The sequence below is a fragment of the Liolophura sinensis genome, chromosome 6, assembly GCF_032854445.1.
Source record: "Liolophura sinensis isolate JHLJ2023 chromosome 6, CUHK_Ljap_v2, whole genome shotgun sequence".
NCBI lineage: Eukaryota > Metazoa > Mollusca > Polyplacophora > Chitonida > Chitonidae > Liolophura > Liolophura sinensis.
The window spans coordinates 77421850-77448026 of record NC_088300.1 but is presented as its reverse complement, the minus strand read 5'-3'; the positions used below and the strand labels follow the sequence as shown (position 1 = coordinate 77448026).

Below are 26177 nucleotides of genomic sequence, written 5' to 3'. Positions count from 1 at the left end.
GTCCAAATTTCGTACTTTATGTACCTACTTAGTTCTTTGGTGGTTTGTGTAAACGTCGTTTTCGGGGATTTGACCTGCGATTACTGACCCGGAACGTTCATTTTGATTGATGGTTTGTGTACGAATGTTAGTTTCGACTCCGAGATTCAGATGACTGTCTTATGTTTGTTGGCCTGTCACTTATGTGACACAACTGGTTATACCAATAAGGCTTTCCACCCTAGAATCCCTATTAAGTCTGCTTGTTGAATTGGGGCTTTTCAACAATCAACAATACCAATCTAATTACAGTGCTGTTTTATTACCAAAGTAATACTGATACCAGTTCTTGACCACTGGGGGCCACGGTGGCTCAGTTAGGTTAGCGCGCTAGCGTAGCGTAATGACCCAGGAGTCCTCTCACCAATGCGGTCGCTGTGAGTTCAAGTCCAGCTCTCATGCTGGCTTCCTCTCCGGCCGCACGTGGGAAGGTCCCTGAGCAACCCTGCGGATGGTCGTGGGTTTCCCCCGGGCTCTGTCCGGTTTCCACCCACCATAATGCTGACACCATAATATAAGTGAAATATTCTTGAGTACGGCGTACCAATCAAATAAATAAATAAATAAATAAATCTTGACCACGGCCCCTCGTCCTCTATTTATGTCACCAGCGCAGACGTCAGCACCCAGCACCTCAAACGATGATTATTTTTCCTCAACAATCATCCCCCCTCCTCAAGACCACCGAAGCCCCCCCCCCCCCCCCCACACCACTCCAACCACTCCTTAGTCCAGGACGAAAGTAACACTTACAGATTCACGCTCTAACTCTACCCGTTTGCTCATTTGATTTCATGCTCTATCAGAAAATCCGCTAAATCATTAACAATCGCTTCCTTTGGTTCTGGTTCCGGTTCGCAGAGGTTAAGCTAGACGGAAGTAAATGAACTGGAATTGGAGACCATATACTTAGATTCGCATCAGCACAGGCTAGACTATAGAGCATGGTGATTAAACGAAACTTAAAGGCAAAGAAGACACTAAAAGTATGTATTTATCAGATAAAAGGCCATTAAACACCTGCCCAGGAAGATAGTTTCATTTATTTTTGTAGAGCTTGGCTACTCGATAGAACCTTTATTTCTGACCTCAGGCACTAGGGGGCGCTGTTACCAACATCCGACGAATAGCTAACTCAGCCGACCGAGCCACACTTTTTCACGCCAGAACATTCCTACTTAGTCCATAAAATAAGTAGCCAGAGGGGAACTTGACAGGACCTGTTCAAAAATAAGACTGCTCCTCGGCGAATAGCTAACTGCTAACTGCGAACTGCTGTCTTCACAGACATGTGGAATAATAGGCCTACATCTTACCAGTATTTAGTTTCGCATATTTTTATCTTTTATCTACACCGATGTTTCCCGTCATGATTAGGAATTTTTCTCACTTACGACAGTGATTATAGGTAGAAGAAACTGTGGAGGCTGGGGTAACCACCACCCTTCACAATGTATCTGACAAACTGCCTGACTCAAAGCCGCAACCGTGCTATAACATTAGGACGTCTGTGAAGTCAGTGGTCATCGGGAGATCTTCTCCGGCGAGTGCAACGCTTCAAGAGACGTTCTCAATGCCAAATCTTATACAAGTATAAAAGTATTTGTGCGCAATGTAACCAGAATCTTTATTTGGTAAAACATGCCATCTTTTTAAATCTATTAAACTGACATATATAGTTAAGGTATAGCTGGAGAATTTAGGCTTTATGTGCTATTCTAGTTAGTACTTTATCAGCGGATCACTACATATAACTGATCATACACATGGCTGAGTGCTAAGAAGACAATAATCTTGGGGATTTCCCCTTCGCTGTCCACAATTTTGGAGTACGTGTCATGCACGTGTCATTCTTCACGTGCATGAATCACTCAGGGATATCGCTGCATGTTATATCAGTGTTGTAGGGGCCTATCCTGAAAATGTTATCTACAGGTGGCCTGTAGTCAAACTCTGAGACTGACACATATGGGACAGCCTATATACTTCCAATAAAAGGACCTATCCGCAGGTTCAAAGTTTCAACGGCCCTCCACCAATGGGTGTCTTGGCTGATTAAAAAAAACTAACCGGTAAATTGTAATAACCGGTCTTGAAGTAACTTAATAGTCTATATCTAGGGCTTACGGTCGACATATTCAGGCTTTATCCGACAAGAAAATTGACTTCATGTATTTAAACAACCACCAATAGGGCCTACACGATACGTCAGTGTACTCAAGTGATGAGTCCAATCATCGAAAGTATGCTGCGTTAGGCGGCACCTGCGCTGTACGCCCGCACTGTTTTATTTGTCCCTGTGTCGGATGGAACTATATTGGCTGACGTGTGCCATATACCTGTTAATAACTTCTTCTATTTTCGAGTTGTCGTCACCAATCAACGAGTTTATACGAGGTTCGTGGTCTATCATTAACTACTCTACAGCGTGAGTACATTTCAAAACTAGTTCTTTAGAATAATAACCCCAGGATGGTTTTCATTGAATTAAAATAGTTATTTCATTACCTTATGGGGGGGGGGGGGTCATATCCATTGTAATGACGCCGATTTAGATAACATTGCCTTTTTTTACAAAGCTATACACACATTAGGACACTTCATAGGTTTTACGGTACTCTCTTAATAGGAAAGTTTAAAATTTCAACATTTTCCAAGTATCAGAATGATACAAAAGCTTAAGATGTTACGCCGTGTGTAAATGCTTGTTTGCAGATTGTAGCAATGTTAGATCAAAGATTTTAAACATATTGCGGATTCCAACACCTAAAAGTGTTAGTATGACACGAGATACTGTTAAATTGCAAAAATTGGTTATGATTGTTTAACGAGTTCACTTTTTAACATTTTAGGAAGTGTTCAATCTATAAATGTTTTCCTTTCATGTTTCATCACTGTCGAAATGTTGGATTTACCATTATTAAAGTTATTTACGGGTATTCTGTGTTAAGTAAATATATAGGTTTAGCGCATACACGAGCATGAGTTTTGAGTGCCGTCCCCGCATAGCAATTATAAACTAAGGCAACATTTCAAAATTGACGAAAATAATATTTAAGCTTTTAACTTTGATCTCACCCATTCTGTGTAATGATGAGATCTCCTTACATGCACCTTAAAAATCCAAGTTTCTCTCCTCACCTAGATATTTAATTATCCGTGAACTAACTGTTTCTCTCCTCACCTAGATATTTAATCATACGTGTACTAATTGCTTTAGCTTCTCATGAAGAGGTGAATAACTTGTTGGTAATACGGGGGACATTTGTCGCCTAGGCTGTAAAGGCTGAAACAATGAGACTCCCGACGATAAAAGCGGCGAATGCTACAAAGATAGAAAACGTGTTCAACTAACTCCAATTATATTAAGTAAATCATATACATGTGAAGGCAATAAATTGACACCATGAGCTATGTGAATGGATAAATATTGCAGAAGAGCAGTATGGGGTCCAAATTAATGGAGGATTATCGATATAGATAAATAATTTATAGGTACTGATAAATATTTACCGATATTCATAACTACTTATCGATATCGATAGTTAAATTATCGATAATTGACAGAAATCGTGAAATACGTTATCGATATCGATAAATGAATTACGTGTATCAAGAAATAAATTACCTATGTGAGTAAATAAATTACCGACATCGATGATGTAAATAATTCATGTTTCATTCTTCTATCAATCTATATTTAAAATGAAGAAATATGATTTTGGATTAAATAAAGCTCGATATAAGTAGACACTTTATATACCCGTTGACAAAGCAAGTTTTTAGTTTCGAAATACACAGGTTACCGTTATCATGGCGGAATGAGTGGGTAATTCCTACTTGGTAGGCCTACGTTGTTTTCAGTTTCAGGATTCCAGGTGTCATGATGACTTTCACATTATATAAAATATGTCAATTTTATTTTCTTAAATATCACATAAGTTATATTATACCTCTGTTTAAACCAAGAATATCTAACAGTTACAGGAGGAGAGTAGTGATGCCAGACCTCAGTAACGAGTTATATATCATGATATCCATACCAAAGTCCAATTGTCCTCATGTTTTCATATACATGTATGTTAGCGTATAACAATATAGCGGTTAAGACCAGCAAAGAATGAGAAAATTTTCTCAGCATTTTGTAGTCGGTAGTTAGAAGAGACGGTATATAGGACGCTAAGCTGACTACAAACTGACAGGCATATTTTGCAACTTGGACCCAGAGTGATATAAATTACTATTTAGGATGACCCTTATCAGTTATGTGGGATTAAGAACAACGGACTGGGTGATAGGCATATCACACATATCACGTGCACCCACCCTTCAGACGACGTCACATTCTGATGGAAACATTACATACATTTCTTGCACCTAAAAATATTGGTGTAAACATTTCCTAATACGTGAGAATTCCTCAATGACAGCGCGTCACCATTGACAATATCACTAGCTTTCAGTACCAGATCACAGTGAGGCTAACCTTGTGCTAGTTTTGTGGCCGATTTGGTATGTAGATTGTTCACACCTTGCTGGTGCTGGGATCAGCTGTATACATAAACAGATATATTGGTTTTGTTTTATAATTTATAAATGGACAGAATTGTGTATAGCGTGATGTTATAAATCTAGCTACAATATAAAAGAAAACTGAAAAGTATTTTTGAATGCTTTATTTCAATGTTTGAAACGATCAGCCAAATGTGGGATGGTGTAATTCGAAGATCAATACGTAGATGTATTATTGAGCTCTTCAAACAGACCGGCTATTTGGTGAAGAAAAGAAGTTCTAAATTTTGACTTAATTCAAAGACTGCTTTGTGCAATTCATCCCAGTTTTGAACCCGAAGTAGTGTCAGTCAATTTTAGACCTAAAATTTATGTTATTCATATAAAATACAATCCAAGTTAACGGCAATCTTGTTCACAGTACAATCTCTAAATAACACTATGCCATCTAATGAAACAACTAAAATTTCATCACATCGTGAATAATAATCCAGGTTTATTTAATTTATGAAGATTCTAGAAGGAAAGGGATAGCGATAGTCATCCCCGATTTCACTATCATATACATGCCTCCTTGAATTTAATTTTACTTCACTCCCGAAAAAGTGTTCTAATGTACCTTGGAAACAGCGAAATTCTATACTCTTCTGTAGTGCTGTTTTGTCCAAATGCGTCAGAACCTCCACCCTCACACAGTCTTGTGAATGCTGGTAAACGTAAGGTTGGTGGTTGTCGTCTATTGTGCTTCCATTAAACTCCACGTGTCACACAGTCTTGTGAATGCTGGTAAACGTGAGGTTTGTGGTTGTCGTCTATTGTGGCTCCATTAAACACCACGTGTCACACAGTCTTGTGAATGCTAGCAAACGTGAGGTTGTGGTTGTGGCCTATTGTGGTTCCATTAAACACCACGTGTCACACAGTCTTGTGAATGCTGATAAACGTGAGGTTTGTGGTTGTCGTCTATTGTGCTTCCATTAAACTCCACGTGTCACACAGTCATGTGAATGCTGGTAAACGTGAGGTTTGTGGTTGTGGCCTATTGTGGCTCCATTAAACTCCATGTGTCACACAGTCTTGTGAATGCTGGTAAACGTGATGTTGGTGGTTGTGGCCTATTGTGGCTCCATTAAACTCCATATGTCACACAGTCTTGTGAATGCTGATAAACGTGAGGGTTTTGGTTGTCGTCTATTGTGGCTCCATTAAACTCCACGTGTCACACAGTCTTGTGAATGCTGGTAAACGTGATGTTTGTGGTTGTCGTCTATTGTGGCTCCATTAAACACCACGTGTCACACAGTCTTGTGAATGCTGGTAAACGTGGGGTTTGTGGTTGTCGTCTATTGTGGCTCCATTAAACTCCATGTGTCACACAGTCTTGTGAATGCTGGTAAACGTGGGGTTTGTGGTTGTCGTCTATTGTGGCTCCATTAAACACCACGTGTCACACAGTCTTGTGAATGCTGGTAAACGTGAGGTTTGTGGTTGTCGTCTATTGTGGCTCCATTAAACGCCATGTGTCACACAGTCTTGTGAATGCTGGTAAACGTGAGGTTTGTGGTTGTCGTCTATTGTGGATCCATTAAACACCATGTGTCACACAGTCTTGTGAATGCTGGTAAACGTGATGTTTGTGGTTGTCGTCTATTGTGGCTCCATTAAACACCATGTGTCACACAGTCTTGTGAATGCTGATAAACGTGAGGTTTGTGGTTGTGGCCTATTGTGGCTCCATTAAACACCACGTGTCACACAGTCTTGTGAATGCTGGTAAACGTGAGGTTTGTGGTTGTCGTCTATTGTGGATCCATTAAACTCCACGTGTCACACAGTCATGTGAATGCTGATAAACGTGAGGTTTGTGGTTGTCGCCTATTGTGACTTCATTAAACACCACGTGTCACACAGTCTTGTGAATGCTGATAAACGTGAGATTTGTGGTTGTCGTCTATTGTGGCTCCGTTAAACTCCATGTGTCACACAGTCTTGTGAATGCTGGTAAACGCGGGGTTTGTGGTTGTCGCCTATTGTGGCTCCATTAAAGGAGAAGAAAACTTGAAAACGGCATACTTTCGCTTTCGGTTAGTCCTGAAATTTGGAGATGTTTCAGAGCACAATTACGAGGGCTTCATTGCATAAGCTATCAAGTAAGGTTCACTATACCCAACACTGAGTACTACAAGGGTAATGCAATCTGGTGTCATAAAAGTAAGTAGGCCTATTGCACTGGTATAACCAATAGAGTGTTCAATGCAGTTTCAATAATGTTACTTCTTTATTGTTTGGAGACTTACGCCAATGACCTTTTAGGTTATATTAAGTAATTTAGGTACTTCCTTCACCAAATTATGATCGCTAGTCAATGTTTACTAACCTTCCAACTTGCTAATAAAAGTTTAATATATCTTTTGAGTGTTTCTGATCTCTGGCAAATGTCCAAGACGTGGGTCACTCTGTCTGCCCACTGATGCCATACGTGAAATCTTTGATGGCCTTCATAGACGAAATGTTCCTGTAAACATGGCGAAGATGGTGTGGTTTTCTGCGTGGTCGGACCCAAAGTGCTTTCCCCATGTGACGTACAGAGGTATCTCGCTCTGAGATCGATTGGCCATGTTTTCATCTTAAGCTCCACATTAACCGCTCTGAATCTTTACATTTACTCGCCCCCAACTCGGTCCTGTCGGTTGCACTATCAAAGCTGTGCTCCACAAAAAAAAAAATTTCCCGTGGTCTTATAGTAAGTTTCAACTTATATCATCTCATTGTCCCAGAATGATGTAGCCCAAACCGCCACAATGAACACAAATATCCACTAGGACAGCACCCCAGCAAACACAACTTTCCAATCTTCCGTTGGTAGGGTGCACTTTGCTGCTCTTTCCAAAATTATAACCATCTTTTTCACAACAGATGCTATTAGCTCCTTCTGTTCATTATCAAAATAAAACAACTACTTGTCATTCGCCATTTTAATGGTGCAATCTTTTGGTTTTGATCCAGAAGTTCCACTCGCATCGAAAAATGGGGTTACCGGAATTTCGTTTGCTTACAATGCGAAAGATATATTTGTGTAATTGTGACTTTATGGTCTTTACTATTCACGAATAACTAGACGAGGTGAAGTCAGAATTTCCTCAGCATTACAGGAAACATGCTTTTCTAGCGTACAGATGTGACATGTTGCGGTCAGCACACCCAAAAAGATCTAGGTTAGTGAATGGAAGAGCACAGATGTGTAGTTCTGAAAGCCATAGACTGAAACAAATCTCAAGCACCTTCGTGTCAGGCCAACTAAAGGGCGTCCTTGCGCCGTCAACCTCTTATAGCTAGCAAGACTCCGACGACAATCGAATCGGGAGAAATTTCGAAGATTCCACGTTCCAGCCTGGGGCTGAGCTAACTCCGTTTGTGACCTAGTGATTGAAAAACGAGCCTCTTAACCCCACCACTCGATTCTGACCCTTTCTCCTACACGTCTATACATACAACTTATAATATATGGATCCTCACCGACTACTCAGAAGTATATATTAAAACAAATACCAATATTCGATCAGGTCTAAGTCCATTCGAAGTTTGGGAATGTTATTACTTCTGTTCTAGATCTGTTCTGTCTAGTACATACTACTTCAGTGATCCAGTCTAGCACACACTACATCAGTGATCCAGTCTAGCACATACTACTTCAGTGATCCAGTCTAGCACATACTACTTCCGTGATCCAGTCTAGCACATACTACTTCCGTGATCCAGTCTAGCACATACTTCTTCAGTGATCCAGTCTAGCACATTCTTCCTCAGTGATCCAGTCTAGCACATACTACTTCTAGTCCTGCACATACTACATCAGTGATCCAGTCTAGCACATACTACTTCAGTGATCCAGTCTAGCACATGCTACTTCAGTGATCCAGTCTAGCACATACTACTTCAGTGATCCAGTCTAGCACATACTACTTCAGTGATCCAGTCTAGCACATACTACTTCAGTGATCCAGTCTAGCACATACTACTTCAGTGATCCAGTCTAGCACATACTACTTCAGTGATCCAGTCTAGCACATGCTACTTCAGTGATCCAGTCTAGCACATACTACTTCAGTGATCCAGTCTAGCACATACTACTTCAGTGATCCAGTCTAGCACATACTACTTCAGTGATCCAGTCTAGCACATACTACTTCAGTGATCCAGTCTAGCACATTCTTCCTCAGTGATCCAGTCTAGCACATACTACTTCTAGTCCTGCACATACTACATCAGTGATCCAGTCTAGCACATATTACTTCAGTGATCTAGTCTAGAACATTCTTCCTCAGTGATCCAGTCTAGCACATATTACTTCAGTGATCCAGTCTAGCACATACTACTTCAGTGATCCAGTCTAGCACATATTACTTCAGTGATCCAGTCTAGCACATACTACTTCAGTGATCCAGTCTAGTACACACTACTTCAGTGATGCAGTCTAGTACATACTACATCAGTGATTCAGTCTAGCACATGCTACTTCCGTGATCCAGTCTAGCACATACTTCTTCAGTGATCCAGTCTAGTACACACTACTTCAGTGATCTAGTCTAGCACACACTACTTCCGTGATCCATTCTATCACATTCTTCCTCAATGATCCAGTCTAGCACATACTACTTCCGTGATCCAGTCTAGCACATACTACTTCCGTGATCCAGTCTAGCACATACTACTTCCGTGACCCAGTGTAGTACATACTACCTTCAGTGATCAAGTCTAACACATACTACTTCAGTGATCCAGTCTAGCACATACTAATTCAGTGATCCAGTCCAGCACATACTACTTCAGTGATCCAGTCTAGCACATACTACTTCCGTGATCCAGTCTAGTACATACTGCGTCAGTGATCCAGTCTAGCACATACTACTTCAGTGATCCAGTCTAGCACATACTCCTTCTCTGATCTAGTCTAGTGCATACTACTTCAGTGATGCAGTCTAGTACATACTACGTCAGTGATCCAGTCCAGTACATAGTACTTCCGTGATCCAATCTACCACATACTACTTCAGTGATCCTGTCTCGCACATACTACTTCTGTGATTCAGTCTAGTGCATAATACGTCAGTGATGCAGTCTACTACATAATACACCAATGATGCAGTCTAGTACATACTACTTCAGTGATCCAATCCAGCACATACTACTTCAGTGATCCAGTCTAGTACATACTGTCAGTACTGTATTTCACTCAGTCGCCTGGACCATACCTAGTGTATTTCCCACATCATTGAAAACTGTTGACTGCTTCTCTTTTGCATGATTCCGTCCTGTTTTTGTATTTTATATACTTTGTTAGTTCTTTGGTATTTTGTGTTAAACCTCGTTTTGGGAATTGGCCTTGCGATTATTAACCCAGTACCTCCTTATTGGTTGACGGCTAGTATACGAATGTCTGTTTAGACTCATAGATTTTACTCCCTTAAGTGCAAGACTTAAGTGCAAAATCCAAACACAGCTACAACTAAAACGTTGTGGTCTAGAAAGTTTAAAATGTGTACACTGATTCTTTACTGTAGAACAATGTATCAAGCACAATTTGAGTTCGTTCCTGTTCTCAATTTGTCTTTTTAAGCTCTTGCAATTTATGACTTAAGTCATAAGTTGCTTGATAAATACGGTTTATGGATAGAGAAAGTTGGGACTGTGATTAATTCAACCAGGGCCAATATTCAGCGAACCGTGAAGACTGATGCCCTTGATGACCATATTCAAACGCGTTATCAAACACCTTAGCCTATAGACTGGAAAAGGCCAATATTTATGTGAAGACTGTAAGTAGATTATATAAATGTAGGCCCGTTTTAATGTGACCATGTCGATCATTTCATCAGCATCATGGCGACAGCACTGTGTTCAAGTCTCATTTTAGATACAAGTCACTTCACCCATGGAGTGATTCAGACATTGAATGTTACAATGTTATCAGTTTAACTCTTAATTAGGCTATATTTGTATCCAATACCTATTTCAGACACAGCTATCCAACCTTGCAAGCCATGATGGCGTCCAACCCACAGCCGGACTATGACATTTCTCCGGGTTACAAACCATTTGTAAGTCTCTTCTCTTTACAAATGGACACAGCAGTTTCCAAACAAGACATGGATGGAGACCATTAATTGTCCGTGGTTGCTATCTGGTTGATACCGTCCGCCTGAACTAACAAAGATTTCTCTGAAAACACATACATTTTTTCTAAATTTAAGAAAGACTTTTGGTAAAAATAGACACATTTGTATAAACTGACACAGCTTGAGTGTGAACAAAAGCCTTTGTGTTTGAATCAACTAAGATTTCTTTTGAACCAATAAATATTTCCGCAATTTGGTTTATCGGCTGTTTCCTTGTAAATCAAAAGTGTATTAAACTGAATACCATGTTCATCATTATTAATGGGATTCAAACAAAGATGTAGGGGTAATGGCTTCCTGTAGTCACCATGTAAGCGCTCTTAATAAACAAGATGTCTGTTTGCTATGCATCGCTGGTAGTTTTCAACGCTTTAATAACAATGTGTGTTTCAGTAAAATTCCATGTTGTTCTGCTGCAATTGCTCATCAGGAACATCTGTTTCATAACATACTAGAAAACGCAGAAAGCCTTGAAAATCATAGAATTCGCCTACTCCAGACAAAAAAATCTTGACAACACAGGATTCCAATTCAACGGTTTCTGATTAATAACTGTTTACTTTCAGGAACTACAGACAATCACTGAGGCGGATCGGGAGTCGTATCATGGCCTCAGAAGAGGCAGCTGTGACGTCAGTTTGATCTCGCGCAGTTCCAGCAACCGAAGAAACCCGGCGGTTGCAAGCAGGAGGAACGGGCTATATCTACCCGAGAACCCTGTCACCGCTTCATCCAGTCCGCGCTCCAGCAGGGCTCCGAGCCGTGCCGCTAGCCGTGCACCTAGTCCAATACCAACCCCGGCTGGATCTCTCCGACACGAACCAAAGTCTTCGAGGACGGAAGACTCCAACTCAACCAACCAGGAAGAACCATCACCAACAGAGACCAAAGAGGCAGGGTAGGTCTCTTTAGAAGACACACGGCATGTACTGTATTATGTCTCGTGCAGTGTCTGTGATGTTTTTTTTTCCTTGTTACTGAAATCAAAGTACATGTTACATAAACAGGCCTACAAAAACAAATATGAGATTATCAAAGGATTCTGTAAATAACTAGTTAGAAATCACACTGCCCACGCGTTTAGTTACAAATGACGACGAAAGGAATGGGTCAAACTGCCCCTTTTATTTTAAACAGTTGTTAGTTTGGTGACTCGTATCAGTCCTGTCTGAGTGTATCATGTTGACCAGGATAATTTTTGTTGTCTAGACAACCATTCTGGGACATTTTCAAGACAACCCCAAAGGAGAAAGTGACTTGTAACACAGAAGGCTTTTTCCTGACACTGTTGAAGAGCTCCAAGCTTCTGGCCTACATCTTCATGTTTATTGGTACTCTGTCTACAGCCATGCTCAGTAAGGGAAGCCTGCTCGTTCTTACTGGTCAGCTAGGAGGCATGTCTACGGTAAGGTGCCCGGTCTTATGCCCTCATCAGTAATGCTATGGGTCATCTTTGAATTAACATCCGAATCTTTATTAGCATTTTCTGATTCTAGCTGTAACATCAGCATTGACTTTATAAAGTTTTATACAGCTGATCCAAGTACAGGAGTTTTGTGTCTCCTTGTTTCTGTGATCGCACATTCAGCATACTAGGAATTTTAAATGACCATTAGGTTCGCAATGCTGTGCCAAAGTATTTCAAAATAGGAGAGCCCCCATGCATTTCGTATCAATCTGCTAAGCAGTTAAAGATTTTGAGATGTCTTTGATATGATAATCTTTGAAATCTGCTTGTAAGGGGCCCAAAAATCTGCTTGTAAGGGGCAAAGTATAGTGAGCCGAGAGAAAAAGGTCAAAGAAACAGGTCAAAGTGGAAGGAAGTAGAAACTTCAGTCCTTGAGACTGGGTTTTAGCTAATTTGAAAAGGGTTGTACATGTAATATGCCATATCAATATTAATGCTCATATAACAGCCAAACAAGTCCTAAAAGATCCTATCGTGCGAAAGGTCCTGCGGACAATGCTCCTAATTATGCTGTATTTGTGTACAAGAATAAAACTACCAAGTTCTTGTAGAGGAGCTAAATATCATTGCAACAACTCACAAAATAAATGTATTCTATAACGACCTATACTCGACAGGAACTATTTAAAAAAACATTAATCCTTTCTCAACCAGAGGATTTTATCCGTACCGTCCAGTCACATCTTTACCACAACTATTGGATTCTACAAATGCGTGGAAAAATATTCAGGCGTCAACTGTATGTGGGTTCTTATTAAGTCCAAGCGTTTTACAGAAGAACTCGACGCTCAAATACACGTACCGTATATGGACAACTCCGCTTGAGATTTCTTTACTCTCTATACATGTACTACTATTCCTCAAAGAGATTTAATTGATAGAATTTCATCGATTGCTTCTCTTTGCATGATTCCGTCCTAATTTCGTACTTCCATTATTTTCTCATTTCTTTATAGTTTGTGTTAAACGTAGTTATGCCGGGAATTGGCCTTGCGATTATTGACCCCGAACGTCGATTTTAATTGAAGGCTAGTATACGAATGGCTGTTTCGACCACAGCATTTCCTTCTAAGCGTCAGTTTTTACTTATTTTCCTAATCTAGTATTATATGTTAGATGAATTTTTTGGTATTACCAGTTTCAACAAACAGAGATGGACGGGTTGGTGTATCTACTTCTGCTCATTCTGTGCATCCCACACGGTTTTTCATTCCTCATATCTTGTGCCTCCGGATGGTTTGGGAATGACCCAGGACCCACAAAGCAAATGCGATTTCTGGTAAGTGTAACAATTTACGCCGAAATATTGGGGACGTAGAATATGCATATTTATCTGTTGGAGCCAAGTTTTACAGAGCACGCGTAGCACTGTACGTGAACATAACTACCATGGCAACGTAATACCTGCAGCACTGGGTCCACTTGCACAAAGTCCCCCGGACATTAGGCCTACGAGCGGCAATGGCAACCTGGGCCCGGTTTCGCGAAGCACTCTTGACGGTATTTTCACTTAAATACCACGACAACCAGTACTGTACGCATTACGTCGTCGTGCTAGTTGCGAGCTCTTAACGTTAAGACAGCTTCGTGAGGATGGGTGCAGCGTTTCACGAAGCTGCCATGGTAGCGACGTGCTCGTAACGTTAAGAACCCTTCGTACAAGTGGCGTGTATTACATCCCTTCGGTACGACCGAGACCTGTTCTATCAAGTCACTAGGCTGTTTCAAACGCATTTGTTGCATGCAATATATCAAGGGCTACGTCATTATTTGTATATGTTTACATCGTGGCGAGGAATGCTCATGTATATGTGTGGGTACTTCATGATTATAATGTTTGGTTTAACCTTACGGTTTTGTAGTTGTGATGTAATGAGGTGAAACACAACTGAAAGCAGCTTGTTAGAGGATTACTCAGTTGTCCACAGCTTGTGATTTCAGAATTGTTTCCGTACCGATCAGTGATTGTCCCTTGTCTTTTCTCACAGGTACTTCTTCTGGAAACATTCCATTCTGCTGGACAAACGTTCTTTGTGATGTACGTGATGCCAAGACTTCCGCCAATGACGATTCTGGCGCTGTTACTGGCCGTCGGACAGATTCCCGCCCTTGTGAAGGCATTCTGCTTCCAACAAAACGGCATCGGGCAGCACTCGCCAAAATTTAGGGCTATTCTGCGACTTTTTGATATTTTAGCTCTTTTAATGCAACTGTTTGTTGTTGCTTGCATCTTTTCCGAAGACATCTTCGATCTGAATGTTGGTCGAACTGTAGCAAATGATGTTGTGGACGAAATTAGGAATCAAACGGGCTTCAAAACTATTAATGCTAGCAACAGCATCATTCCTGTTTGGGCTGTTAAAATACTCACGGAGCTCTCATTGGTTGCTCTGACTATTCGCTGGTGGGAAGCGTATGCCTGCACAGACATCTCGTTTCGATCACACAAACTCCCATTGAAACGTCTGGTTGTGAAACTCCACAGGGCAAGAGCAAAGACACATATTATAGTCAGCTTGTGGAAAATAATAATAACAGTGCTTGTGACATATTTAATTTTTGGAGGTCTTGGGGACATGGGTAAAGTATTTCGCGAATGGTATTCAAAGATCAAACATCACGCCGATCCTATTTCGAACATTTCTTTATTGAATTCTTCCTCTGAACAGAACAACAGCAGCTTAGTGGAAGTTGTGATAAACCTGCCAAACGCTGCGTCCACAGGAGCAGTGATATTCTCCGACTGGGTGCTCATTGTCCCTTTCCTCGTCCATGTGTTCACCTCCTGGGTACTCTATCATCTTGCCACTGTGGCGTGTAGACTTCACATGCAAAGAGTGTGCTTTGCCATTCCTCTGCTCTTGGTGACACCTTTGCTAATGGGTGTGCTGTCCACGGTGTGTTCAGAGTTCTTTCCTGTCAAGACTGCCTTGGACAATTTCCTGTCGTGGGAGTGCCTGCAAGAGCGAGGAGAATCCACCCTGAAAACGCTGTTGTTTGCTTTACTCTGGTGGGTTTCGTCGATCTGGATAACTGCCCACATCTGGACGCCGGATAATGAGCGACTGGCCTTCGTCAACAGGTGGGTCTGGTTATTAACTTACCTATATATAGATATTTATGATAAACATCTACCACTGCAGTTTATGCCAAATCCTTGTGCCCATTTCAAAAAGCGATTTCGGGCTTTCCCAAATTAAATTATATGCATGAAATCGATAAAATTTTGGGAGTTAATCTCATGCTGTGGTAGTACAATTTCACGAAAGTTTGAGCATCCGGCATCACATACACGTATTTTGTTTTGTGAAGATTAATACTTTGGTCTTCAGCTTAACATTGCATCGTGAACGTGGCCCCTTCTCTAGTCTTCTCCCCCCTGTATGAGACATGCAATTGGCTTTTTTGTTAGTCCATTTTCCCAGATAGATCATGTATACGAGCTCTCTGTTTAATGCTTCAACCACTGACCATGACGGTCGGGTTTATGGCTTGTTGGAACCGGCCTGTCCTGGCTTACTGAAACAGCCGAACCAGCGACAGCTGGACTCCAACACAAAAACTCAATAGATAACAACATCTCAGCTACAACAAACAAGCTCTTTGACATTCTGGGCATGCAGAGCCCTCATATGTAGCTTAAGGTTTGAAATTATACTGAATGCATGCATTAATAATGGTTTTTGACTGTATCATCAACTGACGGTCTGAATTATGGCTTGAAGACTTGGACAGTGTAACGACACGTGTGTACCCGTGTAATTGATAACTCAGTGTCGGAGAAGAATTCGAAAGGGCGGAGTTTCACTTTGTTTATGCTGATTGTCCCCAGGCTTTTCGTCATTCCTGTATTTGACCCGGTTTTGTCCGAGCAATCTTTTCTGTACGCTCGCCGGAAGGACGACCATTTTGATAGGAAGGATGTTACGAAAGGAGATAACATTTCTAATGACAGTGCGTTTGTAGATTCATCTCAATCAACAGAGAATGATCCGAACACTACCATTTTCATCTGTGCAACCATGTGGCATGAAAACGTCAACGAAATGGTGCAGATGTTGAAATCGGTTTTCAGGTAATTGCTCATATATTACAAATTCAGATCAACACCCTAGAAAGTATTTATATCAAGATGCACACCGAATGGGCAATGGAGGAGCTTCAAGGAGCGATAGGCGTTTTCATACTGACAGGAGATCTTTGGACTTTAGAGATCGTTGTTTACTCTTTATCTTTGATGGTCACCCCTATGATTATTTCTATAAGGGTGATTTCAACAATGTAATATTTTATTAGAATGAGGACATGGATATTCTCCTTTTGTTGACCATTGTATGCTTGTGTGATTACCAGGATGGACCGAGATCAAAGCGCCAGGCGTCATTTTAGAGATATGGTTACGGATTTCAAAGATACGGATTATTATGAATTTGAAGGTGAGTGAATCTTATTTGGTAATTAAATGATTCTGACATGGCTGACATGATACCAGTGTGGATTTAGTATTTGGAATTTGCATGTTGTTATATATCATTGTGAAGAATATTATGCTTATGTTTCCGAAATGCACGAAATGCCATTGGTAAACAATTATTTTTGAAAACATTATTGCCAAAACTTTCAGCCAGGTGTTACTGAAAATTTTGAAAATATGAAAATGAACGCAAGGACATTACAATTGAATGAATTGAGTAACGTAGAGAAATAAAGAATATAAATATAGAGTAAATCAAAATGTCAGTGTAAAGTGGACCATATGCATGGCGTAACCACCCGCCGTGGACCATATGCATGGTATAACCACCCGCCGTGGTTTCACGTGGTTCATAGGTTTTCGCTGTTACATAACCTATACTATTAAAGGCATAATTTATAAAGATAGATTTTCACTTGCGATTTCCTCAGCTCACATATTCTTTGACGACTCCATGGATATGACGGAAGATGGGTTCTCCAAACCTAACGGATTTGTGGAGCAGCTAGTCACCGTCATTCATAAGGCCGCTAGGTATCATTCCCTACCATTATTTCTCTGTTAATCTGTATGTCTTCAGTATAGCATAAAACACGGCATATATATATATAATTGATATCATCTTAAGCATGCCGTCCTCTAAATCAGTAGTCATAACCACTGATTCTATAATATGAGAAAAAATTCTCCTTTGTAGTTTTGTCTGTTAACACTAGACATCGCTTTCATGTCTCGGTGGTTGCTTACAGCGAAATTCACCAGAGGGCCACGATCCTGGACCCGCCCTCCAAGATGGTGACGCCATACGGAGGCAGGCTGGAATGGACACTGCTCGGTGGAAACAAACTTGTCGCGCATCTCAAGGACAAAAACAAAATTCGTCATCGAAAAAGATGGTCCCAGGTAAACATAAAAAAAATGTGAAGTCAAGACTGAATCCCTCCCCAACTCCCCGGTTTGCTGCAAAATTTAGCATGAAACTTATACATGAAGTACATGCTGGAAAATACGTGCTCTTAGTGTTTTGAGACATTTCATGTGTTGAACGTTCAGAAATCTTAAGTTCAAACTACCCGCTATAGGGTTTGTCATAATATTGATTTAACTTAGGGTTTGTTGTGATTTATATATTTATTTGATTGGCGTTTTACGCCGTACTGAAGAAAATTTCACTTGTACGACGGCGGCCAGCATTATGGTTGGAGGAAACCGGTCACAGCCCATCCGCAGGTTGCAGGCAGACCTTCCCACGTACGGTCGGGGAGGAAGCCGGCATAAGCTGGACTTGGGTTTGTTATGAAAAGTATTGTCATTAAAACGATGTAACTAACACGTCAAAGGTGTCACGGATGTCGTGAGCTCATGGGTATCATGACAACGTCACCGTCACAGGCTTATGGTCCATGCACTCAGCATATTGGCCACTGTTAACTTCAGACTCACTGTTGACAGGTTATGTACATGTACTATTTCCTTGGCTACCGGATGTTCTTGGACACAGATGCCACAATCACCGGTCCCCGAGATAGCTACGATTCAGTCATCGACCAGTTACCACCAGAAATAAAGCTAAAGGTAATATCTTTTCTGGTAATATTAATTAAGAAATAATCCAGAATTTATTCATATTTGCTTTTCCAGTTTCAATAAGCATAATTTCTGCGACAAGATTTAGAACTATCAAAGATGCATCCCTAGCAACTTGAAACCAAATCAACCAATCAGCCATTTTAATGCATGACCTGACTTTCCACAGGCTGAGAATACGTACCTCTTGGCTCTGGATGGCGATGTAGATTTCAGACCTGAAGCTGTCCTCTTATTGGTCGATATGATGAAGAAAAATAAACAGGTCGGAGCAGCTTGTGGAAGGATTAAACCAATTGGTTCAGGTTTGTGTAAATTACTTAGGAGTGTCGCCTACATACAGCTCGAAATGAGTCACAGAAGAGTTTTGTGAAGAGCATTAATGTGTCATTTAAGTCTATATATATAAGGTTTATAATATATAAGGTATGACAAAACACGAGGGAGGGGGTATACATTAGCCGAATATATATATATATATATATAAATATATATTTGTATATATATAGTTGTTTGCTGGCACACAATCCAGGTTTCTAATGGTTTTTTTTTAACAAACTAAACTTTTAGGTATGGCACACCATAGGTAGAATTTGTACTAAAACTGGCGGACACGTGATTGATTGATAAGCCTAAGATTATCACATTGTTCAGATAGTTACAAGAATGGCAGCTTTGAATTTATGTATTTGATTGGTGATTTACCCCGTACTCAAGAATATTTCCCTTATACGACGGCGGCCAGCATTATGGTGGGAGGAAACCGGGCAGAGCCCGAGGGAAACCCACGACCATCCGCAGGTTGGTGACAGACCTTACGGCCGGAGAGGGAGTGCAGCTTTGAATACGGTTATATATAATTTATTATGGTAGTTTATCTTGATGAGTGTTATTCACATCAAAGCTTCCCTTTTGGCGGGACGGTAGATCCAGGGTCAATCGTGGGTCGGATCAAATGTAAGACCTTAAAGCAGGAAGTTGTTTCCTCGCTTGGCGTTCAGCATTAAGGGAATAGTTGATCAGTATAATAGCACGGGTGGAGCGCTTTACTTATCTTCGGTAAGTCGTCTGAGTGCAGAAACACTAGATAAAAGAGCTGTGGAAATCCGTCCTGCACCAAGGAGGCACATTACATGCACTCCCTCGTCGTCATATGACTGAAAAATTGTCAGGCACGACGTTAAACCCTAAGCACTTACTCACTCTGCCAACATATCATGCCTTACAACCAGGGGTGTTCTCTGTAACATTACTTATCTCATGTGATGATAATGGATTTGAATGAAAATATTCGGAGTTACATGTACATCCATATTTCTCTTCACTCGACTTTGGTTATTATTCATTGTTTGTGTTAACAATGTCCAATTTACCGCCTTGCCGTTGCAAACTGAACTTAGATAAAAACAGCCTAACTGATGGAAATGTTAGTTAAACCGAGGCTTCACAATGTGGTACTTATCTGCCTGTTTGGTTTTGTCAGGCCCTGTGATGTGGTACCAGAGGTTTGAGTATGCCATCGGGCACTGGCTGCAGAAAGCCGCTGAGCACATGTACGGCTGCGTTTTGTGCAGTCCTGGATGTTTTAGCCTGTTCCGAGGCCTAGCCCTGATGGACAACAATGTGATGCGGACATACGCCACCAAACCCACCCAGGCTCGACATTACCTACAATACGACCAGGGTACGTACAGATTTTACATGCATGCTTCTACACTTAGCGGGATAGGTTGTCTGCCTCGAAAACGGTAGACAACGATTCAGTCCTGAATCAAACCATACCTAAGGTGATCTTCACACTACCTCGGTGAGGTCTGATAGAAGGAGACACGGTAGTAATAATAATGTTAAGAGCGGCGCTAAGCTCCTACATAAAAAAAACAAAGTTAATGGCTATTCAAGGGTGGAAATCCTTGTTGGTATAACCAGATGTATGACATATGAGAACAGGTCAATAAACCCAAGACGGTAATCTGAGAGACAGGCTATATTTTCCATGCTGACTGTGTGATTACAACCCTTATCACATCCTTTATTTAGTATAAAAAAGACAAACCTATACATGGTTACCAATGGTCTTTGATGATGAAAAGCCCAATTAGGAAGGATGGAGAATATTATTCGGGTGGGAGCTGCAGTGCTGATCAAGCGGTGTGAGTACTTTTTGTCTGACTGTGTACCGATGGACAGGTTTTCCCTGCAGCCAAATTCTGTAGTAATAGCTTGTTTTTCTTCTGCATAATCACATGTACTAAAGTTTCTAGTAATAACTCAGGCGCCAGTGACTAATGCTAATGTTCTTTGTGGTTCTGTGTTTCTAGGTGAAGACCGGTGGTTATGCACACTACTGTTACAGAGGGGCTACAAGATCGAGTACTGCGCTGCGGCCGACGCTCTTACCTACGTTCCCGAAACCTTCAAGGAGTTTTTCAACCAGCGGCGTAGATGGGGACCTTCCACAACAGCCAATATTATGGACCTTCTAGGGAGTTTTCGGGAGACGGTGAGAGTAAACCCGAACATTTCCTATCTCTACATGCTCTATCAGTTCGTCTTGCTCGCTTCCTCACTGCTGGGTCCAGCCACTGTGATGCTCATGGTCCAGACGTCTCTGCAATCTGTGTTTTATGGTGTGCCCGGCTGGCTCACGTACTGTATGACGTTTCTGCCGACCGTCATCTTCGTGATTCTCTGTTTCAAGTGCAAATCAGACACCCAGCTCGTCGTGGCCGCCGTATTCAGTTCTTTCTATGCATTAGTCATGATGGCTGTCATAGCAGGGACAATTGTAAACATTATTCAGGATGGCTGGTACTCACCAAATGCTATTTTTATGTACATCGTGATTGGTGTGTTCGTAGTTGCCGGTTTTATGCACCCTAAGGAAATGTTCGACCTGCCGTGGGGAGTGCTGTACTTTCTGTGTGTACCGTCCACCTTCATATACCTGATGATCTACAGTATCTGTAACCTGAACATCGTGTCCTGGGGCACTCGTGAGGTGAAGAAGCCGGTGGTCATCGATGACGTCGGCAAGTCCCAGGGACGGGGCCCAGGAGGAGGCGAACCCGAGGACCCCATCACACTGGCGATAGAGGAGATTCGGGGGCAGCAGCAGCAGCAGCAGAACCAACCAGCGGGCTTCATGAGGCGATTTAACATCTTCAACAGAAACTCTCGCGCCAACAACATGGTTATGCTGGCGTTTTTGCAGGCGCTGCGGGAGATGCGTTCAGGCGGCGCCCCCAACGCCCAGGCAGCTCGTCCCCGGCAGAGGAAGATTAGCTCTGTCAGCGTCGCCCACAGGCCCCAACCACTTCCACCAGACGAACAGGACGACACAGGCATCGACGATTGCGAGTCGGAGACCGAGATTAACCCTGACGAATGGCTGCAAGACCCAAAACTAGGCGACGGCAAGCAAGATCAACTAGAAGAAAAGGAGAAACAGTTTTTCGATGGTTTGATCGAGAAATATCTGCATCCTCTATCCAGTAACAAAGAAGAAGAGGCTAAAATCAGCGCCGACCTGATCGAGTTAAGGAATAATGTGTCATTCGCTTTCTTCATGCTGAACGGACTGTGGTTGGTAATTATGATTGCCCTCCAGGAGGTTAAGAGTTTTGTAAATATAACCATTGTAATCGACAAGAATGAGGTTCTGAGAATGGAACCTCTAGGATTGCTTTTCCTGGTGATATTCGCCATCATTCTCATCCTGCAGTTTGGAGCTATGCTCATGCACCGCTATGACACCTTCACGCACATCCTCTCTACCACTAGCATTTGCCAGTGCCACAAACAAGATACAAAGCAGGAGATGGGCAAGAAAGCCCTCGTGAAGCTTGGAGGTATTGACAACTTTACCGCCGCAGGTTTTGCAAACGTTGACGTAGCGCATGGATCGGCGGTTACTGTGAATATCAATCCGCCATCAGAGTTATCCCCCGATTATCCGGATGAGGACTTCAACACAAATCAGCAACAGCCGTCTCTCGGACGGGACTATGACAAAGAAAGCGCCTACTCCCCAGGCTACCACAATTCCAATGGAACGCCAGGGTGGAACTCTTCCGCAAGCTTCATGCCTTTTGCAAACGTTGGTTACCCATCAAAAACATCTGTAGAAAACTTGTTGAGACGATTAGAGCGTTATAAACCGGAGTATGGTATCCAGCAAACGATCTCACGCATGTCAAGATATCGTCGCTAGGATAACCTTTGTCACGCAAAACTGCATATACTGATGTAATGGTAATAAGAGAGCACCATTACATAAGACGTATACGAATCTCAGACAAGGCCCAATTGCCAGTGAGGTATTATGTCCGACCTGTGAGCACTCTTTTATTGTCCTTGTTTCCGTGTTGGATTCACATGGAGTAATTAGCTGCTTCACAAACATTTCAGCATTTTACAGGGGGATACTCTGTATCTGGAAATCTTACTGAATGTCTGATTGTCACCAAACTCGCATCAGCATTACTATAAAACTATAAACATTTATATACATGGTATGACATCATGTTTTTATCAGGACTGTAGCAGTTAAATGAAGAAATCCAAGAGCTATCATCCTCAGATGAATAGTGGAGATGATAGCTGGAGATGATAATACAAAGTAAAATATGGATCGTTACTGAACTAGAAGGCTCACTTCGCGGCACACGACCTCTAACACATTTAAACGGGTTATAGCGGAGATTTTTTGATCGATCAGCCAAAATTTCCTTCAAATATTTGTTATTATTTTAGAATAAACCAAATAATTATATTTCACAAAACGTCAGCCTTGTCTGTGCACTTGTTACCGTTCAAAATAGATATTAACGTTCCTGTAATTTAGAGAGCGGGTCACTTAACAATTGCTAACTTGAGAATCATTTTGATTCTATAAATAATACAGATACCATTTACTGAAAGGCAGTCATTTTAAACTTATAAACGCGTCATTCGAACTATCACTCATTCAAAAAGAAATGATCACTTGTCCCCTCTGTTCCATCAACAATCCATCTTACCACTGCAATAGATGAACATTATATCTGTATCACTCTTAGCACACAAGTTTTTTTTATCATTCCGAACTTATTTCTCCCAGCTTCCAAACTTATCTGTTAAAACAATCTGATACCCATTACTATGTGACTAGAGCAACTCGTTTGGAATATAATAGACCTATGTACAGAACGAACTTATTGTACTTCTCGTTAAGATCAATTTGCTCCGAGAATGGAATAAACTACCCACCACTCTTCGTATTATAAATTCCACATCTCTTTTTAAATCCAGGCTTAAAATATATCTCCTTGAGCAATTTGATTAAGACGCATTTTGGTTGCTTATGTAGGTTAAAAACCAAAAAAAGTTCCCTAAAGTTCACCCTAAGGTTTCCAACATCTTTTATGCTTCCTTACTGCGAACATTTGTTTGTTACCATGTATCTTTATATATGTCACATTGTTATATCATTACCATTAATCTATGTATATACTCTTTTACCTAACATTCTATTTTTAATGGGATAGAACAAGCTCTTGTGAGCTTTATTCCTGCCTAATGTATTACTCGTGTATACTTATGTACTTAATTTAAGATTTTTAAAATTCAAATGAAAAGGGTAAATAAAAGAAATTTAATTTGATTTACGGATATGAATTTTATGGTTAAAAATCTACGTTATAGTCTCTTTAAATTCAATGGATAAAAACTCAATACAAAGTGCAATTAGACTTAAGGAGCAATATTTATAGGCTATTTCGCTGATTACATACAATATCTCCTTTGCGGATTTCTTGGTTATAGCACGCTATCTGTCTGAATATTTAGATACATCCTAACGGACTTAGTATGTTTATATCTGATAAATGAGCCATTATCATGTAGTTCTGCCATGTAACCATTAACAACTGTCTGTACAGCTTATACCACAGTATAAACTGTTACATCCTTATATACTTGTATTAATACATTTTCATACATAATACACTTGATTGAAATAAATATGATTTAAGAATATTGATGCAACTGGATATTTTCAAGTGCTCTCTTAAACTTGAAACGCTATGTATAAATGTTAAAATCCGACATTTTAGTAGTGATGGAGGAAGGAAAGCATTCATAGTGGTAAAATAACACTTTCTAAGTATTACAAATTTAACACATCACAATATGGTTAGAAAATGTGCTAATTTAATACTGTCTTGTGTAAAATTATAGCTTTTTGATGTTTTGTTCCGCGTTATAAATGTTCAAAATCTTTCATTTGGCGGCCTCACAATCTAAAATGTTGGCATTCATGTCTCTTTACTCGGCCTCACAATCTAAGATGCTGGCATTCATGTTTCATTAGGCGGCCTCACAATCTAAGATGCCAGTATTCCTGTTTCATTAGGCGGCCTCACAATCTAAGATGCTGGTATTCCTGTTTCATTAGGCGACCTCACAATCTAAGATGCTGGCATTCATGTTTCATTAGGCGGCCTCACAATCTAACATGCTGGCATTCTTGTTTCATTAGGCGACCTCACAATCTAAGATGTGGCATTCCTATTTCATTAGGCGGCCTCACACTCTAAGATGCTGGCATTCTTGTTTCATTAGGCGGCCTCACAATCTAAGATGCTGGTATTCCTGTTTCATTAGGCGACCTCACAATCTAAGATGCTGGCATTCATGTTTCATTAGGCGGCCTCACAATCTAACATGCTGGCATTCTTGTTTCATTAGGCGACCTCACAATCTAAGATGTGGCATTCCTATTTCATTAGGCGGCCTCACACTCTAAGATGCTGGCATTCTTGTTTCATTAGGCGGCCTCACAATCTAAGATGCTGGCATTCCTGTTTCACAGCTTTAAACATATATTTTTTGCCGATTAGAAAATGCTAGCATTTTTAATATTTGTATTTTAAGACAATGTGTTTTATAATTAGCCTTAATTTTTAATCTCAAGATGTGTATAAAAACAGATTAACAGTGGTATTTCAGTCTGAACCAGTTTTGTATAGAACTGAATCTAATAGAGTATTATTTCATGAAGAATACCTCTATGAACTTGATTTATGACCTATTGCTTTAAGAAGTCATTGTCCATTGCATAATAAGGAATATTTTCATTTCACCAAGCCGTGATTAATGGAGGAGAATTATTTTATTAACTTAACATTTTTCCATGTGTATAAGTATTGAAAGTATTGATGGAGTTACACACAATGTACAGGGAGGTTGCTATTTACATTGTGGGCCTATTGGTGACCATTTTTATTGTATTATTGACATTTATAATTTATTACGGACTAGATGAGTCTATGAGGGTACTTTGGTATGGAAAGCAGTCAGTGACAGGCGGGTGACCCGGACTGTTCATATTGCACAGTGTATGTAAGGTTTATAAATCGCTCACATCACAGCACGTGAGGACTCCATGTATCAATCTGTCCTTGTTTGCCCTCCGATGAGATGCATCCCAGTAAAATCTGGGCAAACATCTGTAAGTTAAATAGCGGAACAGCGAATAGTTTTATTTTAAAGTGTTGAGCAAATAAACTTACAGATTACTTGTTTCACGATTAGTGCACGTGACAATATCTGTATAGAACCGTTATATCTTTTTGCTTGCCGGTGAACACAATATCTGTTATGTACACAAGGTTTATTACCAAAGTTATAACTTTGCTTTATGCTTTAACATGGTTATTTGGAACCCAAAAGCTAACAAACTGGTTATGTTGAAGAGGAATACATAAGAAGAGGTTTCTAGATTTCCTAGCTGGATTAAATGATAAGTTAAGTGACATCTTTATAACACGTATTGCTCTCATAAACCATGCATATACAACAGCCATTTAGACATATATACATGTGTAAGGTCTGTCTTCATCTGCATATATAATATGCATGCGATAAGTACCAAATTAAA

General features: G+C 40.7%; 1 protein-coding gene across 2 annotated transcripts in view; it reads left to right on the top strand.

The window, feature by feature from the left end:
- The window catches only part of LOC135468433 (chitin synthase chs-2-like), a 32122-nt gene extending 5945 nt beyond the window's left edge, over nt 1–26177 (top strand). The window contains exons 1-14 of one of the 2 annotated variants that reach the window (XM_064746694.1): nt 2227–2467; nt 10568–10649; nt 11294–11625; nt 11937–12132; nt 13334–13474; nt 14184–15277; nt 16028–16270; nt 16549–16631; nt 17101–17203; nt 17419–17572; nt 18122–18244; nt 18426–18561; nt 19740–19940; nt 20578–26177. In XM_064746694.1, coding sequence (XP_064602764.1) covers nt 2346–2467; nt 10568–10649; nt 11294–11625; nt 11937–12132; nt 13334–13474; nt 14184–15277; nt 16028–16270; nt 16549–16631; nt 17101–17203; nt 17419–17572; nt 18122–18244; nt 18426–18561; nt 19740–19940; nt 20578–22469 — 4902 coding nt within the window. In that variant the 5' untranslated portion in view covers nt 2227–2345 and the 3' untranslated portion in view covers nt 22470–26177. Of the gene's footprint in view, nt 1–2226; nt 2468–10567; nt 10650–11293; nt 11626–11936; nt 12133–13333; nt 13475–14183; nt 15278–16027; nt 16271–16548; nt 16632–17100; nt 17204–17418; nt 17573–18121; nt 18245–18425; nt 18562–19739; nt 19941–20577 lie in introns of those variants that run through there. The other variant, XM_064746695.1, reaches the window with a different exon arrangement.